We start from the raw sequence: 9,049 nt of genomic DNA, 5'->3' as shown, positions 1-9,049 counted from the left end.
TAGACTTTTGGGGTTTTAAAATGAGGGTTCTAGAAGCAAGATGGAGAAATCCTGGTGTGTCCTGTCCTTCTCCTTCTTCTTGTCCTCCATCTTCTGCTGGGATGGTGACACTTTTTGATTGGTTTAAAGTAGAGACAGACTGTCTAACATAAGTGATAGGTATTAGAAAATTATTGTAAATAAAGTACACATAGTTTGTAGTAAAACAGTTAACACCACCACAAAGGCAGTCACTGTGCCACAATCCGATCCACTGGACAGATTTCAGCAGGTCAGAGAGAGAATGTAATAGATAAGAAAAAAATAAACAACCTTGAAAAGCAGAACTGACAAATCTCAACTTCTTCAGTTGTGAGGCTGGGAAAAAAAGACTTTCTAATACCTCGAGGGTCGTCTCAACCACAAAAACCCAACAGATGGGGGGACCAGTGCTGATAACAAACTCAGGCTCTCAAAAAAGGAAGCTTGAGAATTCTTATTGTCACAGAAACATTTTGCAACTGTGGTGAGAGCAATTTCTGTCTTCTCCCACAGAATAGGCTGTTTCAGAATTCAGTCTTGATATCCCCTGAAGTTAAACAAAGGGTCCAGGAGAACAAGGTTTTGTCTGATGCCTCCAAGAATGTATGTCCTGGTATTGATTCAGACACACTTTCTTACTGCTTTTGCTTTTCTCTAGATTGTGAGTGATTTAGATTATACCTGAGGGGTTTGGCTTTAATGATTTTGAGGTTTTCATGGTCACAGAATAATTTAGGTTGGAAAAGTTGCTTAAGGTCTTTAAGTCCAACTGTAAACCTGTGCTGCCAAGTCCACCATGAAACCCTGTCCCCAGGTGCCACATGTGCAGTCTTTTGAGTAGCTCCAGGGATGGTGACTCAACCACTTCCTGGACAGCCTTTTCCAATCTTACAACTCTCTTGGTGACAAAATTTTTCCTGACATCCAATCTAGTCCTCCCCTGGCACAATACTATTTGTTGGAGCCTCCCACCATTTGGGAGTGTTTTGAAATAAAGTAGAAAAATGCTTAACCAGGTACAGCTGAATACCCCAAACAAACGAATGCTTGGAGTCTCCCCCTTGTCCTGCCTCTGCTAGGTGTGCATTTGTGGCTGTTACTTGAGCAGTGAAGGCACTGGCACAGTGAATATGCCATATTCATTTGTGTACACAAACACCAATGGAAAAACTGCAGTGACGCTCTACTGTCTCTTCCTGCCCATAAAAATGCCTCCCTCCTTCCCTGTAAACACAGATTTTTATGGAGCAGTAGCCTGGCCTCAGCAGCCTGTGTCCCAGCCTGTTGGAAGTAAGAGTCAAAGCAGAACTAGGAATAAATGTGATGTCTAGGTTTCCTGTTTTGAGGTCCCTAGTGATACACTTTGTTTGAGCGTTATGCCTGCTTTGTTGTTAGCTGGCAAAAATGACAAGGAAAGACAAGTTTCTGCAAGACAGACTTAGAGTGCATTAAATAAATATAAATTTTATTAAAAACACCCACATCTCAGCGTTATCAGGAATGATATAATAATAAACAGCTTTCAAATAACCTGCATTACATTACAATACTTACAGTATTTATAACCATCCTTGGATTCTTTTTATAGACATACCAAACATTGCATGAAAATGAATGAAACTAAAGTAAAAAAAAAAAGTAGAACATAAACATAGAAAATGCACACAGAAGTTCATTACCTTAGTGTCAAACTGCTCAAGTTTCCTACACAAGTTAACCACTAGCTTTAGAAGTGAACTTCATACTGCTGTGCGTCAATCAAGATGAAAAATTCATTCAAGTAAAGTTGACAACTCTCAGAAGCATCTTCAAGTATGGCTATAATCGACCTGATAATCCTATACAAGCAACTCTGTCTGCTTTGTCATTCGTTCCAACTGAGGCAGGGTCCTGTACACCAAAAATTACAGCTCAGGTATTTACAATACAAAACTGATTCTCCAACTAAGCTTCCTGCTCCTGCTGCCAGCAGTTTGGCAAATGACGGTGCATGGCATATTAACCAAACATCTACTATGGATTACATGAATTAGATAGGATTAAAAAAAAAAATCACCAAAAGATGAAGATATATAATGATTTACTTAATCAGACATAGAACCATCATTTTTTTTTTCCCAAAAAGGCAAAACTTTTGTTTCAATGAGTGGATAAAGTCACAGACTGAGAAAACCCAAAATTGCTGTAATAAATATTTGACCATTAAACCCAAAGGCCTCCTTTGATTTACTTGAGTTAGGTTGTGATTCTGTTGTATAGAATTTTTTTTGACCAAACATAATCTTACAGTATATTGCACAAGATATAGCTGGGACATGGAGGTTTGCATGTTTAGGGAAGCCCTTGTACTGACTGTACCTTTTTATATTTTATTTTATTAATTACAGTATCCAAGAAGCCTTGTTTAGAGAGTGACTTGAACAACTCTAGCAAACAGTCACTTGCCAAACCCCTGCCTTACATTTTTCCCTTTAATCAGCTCAGTGCATTCTACTTTCTTTTTGTTTAATAATTTGAAACAGTCAAAACATTCTAAATCTCTTAAACACTTCTGTTACAATAAAAAGAGCTAACAAATTTACAAAATTAGTTTTAGTTACACAATACATATGCAAGAAAAATAAGAAAAGGGATTCAAAAGAAAAACATTAAATCCCTGAAAAAAGAAACAAAACAAAAAACCCAAGAATAATATATTTAACCTACAACAGCTTTACATACACACAGGTGACACGTTGGCATAGGAGAACATGAGCTGAAATATCCCTGAATTTTTAGAAAAAAAAAAAAAAAAAAAACGTTGAAGTTCAAGTTATACTTGCTAAAATATCAAGTATTGAGAGTTTTTTGTTTAATTTTTTTTGTTTGTTTTTTTCAAAGGCTGTTGGGGGAAAAAGATGGTATACAATATATAAACTTTCACACTCAGTTCAATATCCTATTGCCAAACTAGTGTTGAGGTATATGACAAGTAGGAACATCACTCAAACCTTTTAATGTATTTTTAGCTCACATTATGATATATTTGTAGCAGGCTGAGTAGCACCATGATGTGAATTCAGCTCAAAACCCAAATATATATAGATTTAATATTTTTACAGTACTAAAATACTAAAGCATTGCGTTAAAAAAAGTTTTGTTTACAATTTAATTTACTATACAACTCTCCTGCTTTTTAAATTTTTTAATAGAAATTAATGATTTAAAACCACCACAGCAAGCCAGCTGCCTATTTTTTTTTCTATGAATCAACGGAATCGCACAGAACTAACCCTGTTTCATTCATCTTGTGTAGGCATCGGTCTGCTCAGTCTTTCTGGAAAAGAGGCCACTTGCACCAAGAAATGACTTGCACCACAATGTACATAATTATCAACACAAAAGCAGTTCTGCCATTCCATAGTGGGAGCGCACAGATCTCTAGAAACAGCAGAAGCCCAAGCTATCTAGGTGTAGTCTGTTGCATGCTGCTAATTATTACCTGTGGTTAATATAAAATTCTTTCCTTAAAACTGTACATATTTGAGCAATGAACTTGTCATAATAATTGTAGAAAACAGTTTACAGTATAGCTGTGTGAGATGAGCACCAGAAAAAAAATGTGTTTTGTGTACTAAAGTATTCCCTTATATCCAGTAAGCCCCATTTTTACCATAACTGACTGTATTAAAAATGGATATGTAGCCCACTAGCTGATGCATGGCTAAACCAAAAGTATTTAAAAGCTTTTTTAGTTTAAAAAAATTATCTTTGCATTTTTAAAATCAAAGTAAACTCTTCTTTTTTTTTTTTTTTAATGTCTTAGTACCTTAGCATTGTTCAAGTTGCCAAGCTTAGGTAGACAAAGTGCTTTTGAAACACTATTTAAAAAAAAATATCTCTCTATTTTATTGTCCTTTTCTAGGACTTGACTGGATGAGCAAAATCCAGAGGTCTTTGTAATTCCCATATGTTAAAAAGTAAGCTTATTTTAACACCAGGTAACTTCAATACATACATGAATGAAAAGGTCCTCCCTGTTGCTGAAGAACATTTGACTACATCATTGACATTTTGTTATAAAGGCATTAACTGTTTCACTGATAAAATAAAGACACCATTCTCTTGGATAGCACCATGGTTTTAGAATATTCAAACAAATTCAGTGTTTTGCTGTCTATTTGTCTTATCTACTTTGTTAAATAAAATCAAAATACTAATAAGATTACAGTAAAAACTGCATGTTAAAAAGCCATAATTCCAGTATTTCAGTACATCATAGATTCAGCACCAGATGTTATTTTAAGATCCTGCAGTTGTAATACTACAGTATTATTTTTTAGGGTTGTTTTTGCTCCTGTTCCATGACTATGCAAACTTGATGACATTAAAAGTGGCCACAGATGTGAAAAACTGTAAGAAAAAAAAATCCATTTGCAGATTATCTCTTTCAGTAATAGAGCCAGTGTTTTCCAATGTAAATTGTGAAACACTTTTTTGTTGTGTTCTCTCTGTTTTTCTTTCCTTTTATTTTCTTCTTCTGTTTGTAATTTATTTTTTTTTTGCATAGGATGCTTTGGTCTGTTTCCTACGTGCCATCTGTGACCACTTAAAAATCGGTGGAAAACAAGTGCTCTAGTGAGATTTACCTCTTTTTGCTGGTGTGCTGAGGCTTTTTCCACCGATGAGCTCTGTAAAAACACTGTTTTCTTCTCCACCCTTGCCTTCCACAAAACCTAAAGCACCACTACTAGCGACAAGGTGTATTTTCAAATGAGGTAACCAGCCAAGGTGTCAGATGTATCGGTTGTAAGGCCCTGTAACCCGTGTAAAGGCATATGGAGATGTGGTGACGGTGGAGTCCGTGGTGACCGACAGTGTCCTTTGTGCCAGGGACTTGATGAAGCGCAGGTACGTTGGCTCAGAGGGCTCGTGGGGCTCCACGGGCTCCCGCTTGGCTTTTTTGCCGTAGGATTTCTGAGGCACGTAGTCTGGGCCGTACTTCTCGCATTCCTCTTCTTTCTCTCTTGCTTTCTCAGCCATCTTCGCCTCCCACAGAGCCAGACCATGTTTTGGCTCATTCATGCTCTTGTGCTGGTAAAATACAAGGGATATTCTGGTGGGATGGTTCCGGTTGGGATTTTTTAAGGGAGTCGTTGCGTGGAGCTCGCGTTTTGCACACTCTATGAGAATTGACCCATGAGATGGAGCAACTGCCACTCCTCCAATTTCTGGATCCAGAAAGTTCTGCTCACTATCTGACCAGACTTCATCGGGATCCTCTGCTTTTTCTGGATTCAGCACGTCAGTTTTATCTAAACCACCCTGGGGAGTAGTCCTGTCATGGTTTTGACCTGGAAGCATGTTAGACAAACCATTAACTGCGTGTGAAATAATTTCATTATCCTTATTTTGGAGATGCAGTGAATTAGGGGGACTACTAAACATAGTTGGAGCAGAATGGTAGTCATGTGATAAATGTGGAGGGGGTTGCATGTGATGATGTTCACCTGTTTTACTCATGGAGGCATAATCCATGCTTGGATTACTCAGATTAGATTTTAACCTTGAGGCAACCTCCATAAAATGGCCATTGGCCTCATGGGTTGAGTAAGGGGAAAATGACCCTACGTGGTGTAAATTTGGTCTTATGGTGCAATTACTGAAGGAGTCTATCTGCATATTTTGGTTTCCATAATTCAAGTACTTGGGACCAAAACTCTGGTTATTCCCAAACCTATGCTGGTATAATGTTTGAATGGGTGGTAGACTTAGTTTAGACATATGGTCTTGGCTCTGGCAACTATACAAGTCCATGTGCTGATGCTGGGAGGAGTAGGAGCCCAAGTAAGAGGGGCAGTTGTCCATAGCTATGTTTCCATTGCATTGGTAGGGGGGATATTGGTTATTTTGACTTAAAGATCCTGAATAAGGGTTCATGGGACTGGAAGAATTCAAATAAGACCCCGCAGACTGTGATGAGGTTGGATAGAGGTTCACGGGATTGGACCCTCCATATGAATCTGAAGTGTACGAAGAGTTTGGATAAGCATTGGCTGGATTAGGCAACCTTCCATAGAGATTTGCAGAACCTGAACCCGAGTAAGAGTTAATGGGATTTGATTGAGGGTTGTTAGGGAGAGAGCGCTGTGGATGTTGCTGCTGCTGCTGCTGCTGTTGTTGTGTGGCTGGTCCTGAAAGACGTAAAAGATCTGTAGATGTAAAAAGGAAAAAAAAAACAACCACACAACAAACAGGCTTTTTAAAAAAAGGCCCCAAACCAACCAACCACCCAACAAATTACATACTTCATATGAAATTTCTAAGAAAAGTAGATTCATTAACAGATGCTCCCTTTCTCATATCTCAAACACCATCCTTTAAGAAGCTGAATAAATACTAAGGCTACTCTTCCTTTTTGGCATGTGTCCAACAAGATCAGATGCTAGTGGCAGTGGGGAAAAGAGGACAGTGCAGTCTGTTCAGAGTCACATGCACAAAATCCAAAGAGTTGAATTGTCTTTTAAGTAGCCCATGAAATGGATCATCAAAGTGCTCCCAAACAGCCGTGCACAAAGTGACTTTCTTTTCCCCAAGAATAAATAATTCTTCTCATCTACATGAATAGAACTGACTCCAGGAAATGTCCCTAGCAGTATGTTAAAACCAACATTCACTGGTAGACAGAGCAGCGCAGTAATAAGTGAGATTAACTGAAGACATGAGAGCAAAAATAACATTCATTAAAGTGCAATGGCATCATTTAATGGTCACAACCCTTGCCTGGGTCATGGGACAGCTGACTTCTATTCATAGGTATTTCAGTGACCTTCTGGGTGGCCCTAGATATATCACTTTTTTCCTCTCTGCGAAAACTGCTGCAACAATAAAATAGGTCTGGTAACTCCTTTGCTCAGGACTCTCAAATCTGCTGCTGAGAACTGCCATAAACTCTTACTCCACTGTGGAAAGCCTGCTTTGCTTTTGGTCTTGAGGCAGAGAGTATAAATAGTGGTAAAGAGGTTATGCTTGTATCTCCTGAAATCAGGAGGAGCTCTGTAACAGTGGCAGACATTGAGTGATGTGTAAGTCATTCTTTGGCAGCAACACCACAACTTCTCTTCATGGCTTCTAGCTCTACTAATCCTTTAAACATAACTTTACAATATGCTGGATGGCAAGCAGAGTTTGTTTCTAGATTTCTACAAGTGTTAATTATCCAACAGTAAAGGATTTCTCATTGCAACTTTTTTTAATATTTTTTCTTCTCTGGAGTTGTACCACATTTGGCACTCTAGTATTTATATAATGTTGATATTCACTTTCAAGAAATCTCTTGCCTTTTTACTTCATTACATTCTTGGACTGAAAATAATGGTTTTCTTGAGGCTGATTATAACTGGCCCTGATTTGTAGGATGCTTACCACTGCTGACCCCACTCAGATTCCTGTGTTTACCTGCCAGCTGCTTTGCATGACCCGCTGCTTCAGAGGTGCCTTGCTTGTTGCGTGCTGCAGCAGACTTCTCTCTCTCAGCTTTGCTAGACCCATTCTCCAAGGAGGCAAGCTTTTCTGCAGCTGCTTTCTTTGCTTCCAGCTTCCTTTGCCGACAGGTCTTCACGGGCTCTGCTAACATCCGTACTTTTCGTCGAAAGGACGTAAGGACCTGGATGCTGCCGTTCCTCTTCTTCTCCTCCTGGCCCTCAGTGCTTCCAAACTCATCCACATCAGAGACTTTGTATAATGGGAGCACGTGGAGCTGTTCATCTTCTGGTGTTTGGCCAATTTCACGATTGTCTTCTCTAGTCAGTGTGCAAACCTGTTAGGAAAGTGTATTAGAGATCTGAAACTCTACCTCTGCATTGTGCCCTGACACTGTCAGCGCTGGCATCTGGCAATCTCTGTAAACTGTAAATTTCTGTGCAATTTTTGCATATCACAACAAGCCTGCAAATGTAATTTCTTCCATTACTTTGTTGGACAGTGTTAAAAGAAACAGAAGGTGTATAGATATCTATTTTTTTTACTTGTGCTCAAATTAACAGTAGAGTTAAGGAGAAACCTCATGTGAAATAAACTCTGTGATCCATTGTACCATGGCTAGAGAGCTAAAGCAGTGGAATCTGGGACTTGGTACTCACCTGAAGATTCTTTCACTACAATACACGAGGTAGCTACCTATTAGAGAGAATGTGCAATATAGCACACTGGTGTTGTACTTCACAGCCCCTTCACAGTGCAACTGTAATGTTAATAACAAGATTTAGGGGAGTTACTGCAACGAGCCTGTTGTATTAGTTGTAGCTAGAACAGGTATTGGGAGGATCTTTGTGGAAAAAGGTGCTGATAGGGATGTATTCTGCAGCAAAATAATTGTCCCAGCTTTGCAGAGAAAGCTCAGCTGGAAATGTACATTAGGGGTGATTAACTTGTGAGTTAAGTCAGACCCTGGAAACAGGAAAAATTCAGTTTGAGTTAAAAGGCAGATACTCTCATTGGTCATAATAAGAGCTGCACTGTGAATCTAGGGAGCTGCTTCTAATTACAGCCTTAAGATTATTCTTTCCTATGTTTGGCCCCACTGTTTTATTACAGAAATAATCCAATGCACATTCAAAACCAGCTTGCTTTTCTAGTATCTTCTGCAGAACTTCTGCTGTACCTACCAGAAATCAGAACTGAGGAGAGTCAAGGGTACATGGACTAGCAGACTTTCTGCTCATCCAAAGCAGGAATAAAATCCAAATTTTCCAAAACTCTCTCTCAGAAAGAAGTTATTTGTTTCTACTTTTATTTTATTAGAAGATATAATCCAAAGTTGTTAGAAAAAGAAGGATTTCAGGAGGATAAATAGGAACTGTTTTGTGCCAGGAACACTGAAAAAAGCATTTCAGTGCTGCTGGGACCTTCTTTCCATTGTCTCCACAGTTTCTCTTCTACCAGGTCTGTGTTAAACTTTTCTTTAATACACTATAAGTCTCATTCATTTGAAAGAAAAATGTGTAGGGGGTAGTAACTTAGCTCAGTTACTGCCTAATGTTTTGTTTTT

At 38.7% G+C, this 9,049-nt stretch overlaps 1 protein-coding gene across 2 annotated transcripts in view; it reads right to left on the bottom strand.

Annotated features, from left to right (window-relative positions):
• Positions 1–1,459: 1,459 nt before the first annotated feature.
• Positions 1,460–9,049, bottom strand: part of TET2 (tet methylcytosine dioxygenase 2) — a 70,973-nt gene continuing 63,383 nt past the window's right edge. Inside the window, exons 9-10 of one of the 2 annotated variants that reach the window (XM_058024292.1) lie at positions 7,459–7,819; positions 1,460–6,212 (exon numbers count right to left, since the gene is read on the bottom strand). In XM_058024292.1, the coding sequence (XP_057880275.1) occupies positions 4,795–6,212; positions 7,459–7,819 (1,779 nt within the window). In that variant the 3' untranslated portion in view covers positions 1,460–4,794. The remainder of the gene's footprint in view (positions 6,213–7,458; positions 7,820–9,049) is intronic. The other variant, XM_058024293.1, reaches the window with a different exon arrangement.

The sequence above is a fragment of the Melospiza georgiana genome, chromosome 5 (assembly GCF_028018845.1).
Source record: "Melospiza georgiana isolate bMelGeo1 chromosome 5, bMelGeo1.pri, whole genome shotgun sequence".
In the NCBI taxonomy this organism is placed as follows: Eukaryota; Metazoa; Chordata; class Aves; order Passeriformes; family Passerellidae; genus Melospiza; species Melospiza georgiana.
Note: the sequence above shows the minus strand (reverse complement) of the source record. Positions and strands in the feature narration are given on the sequence as shown.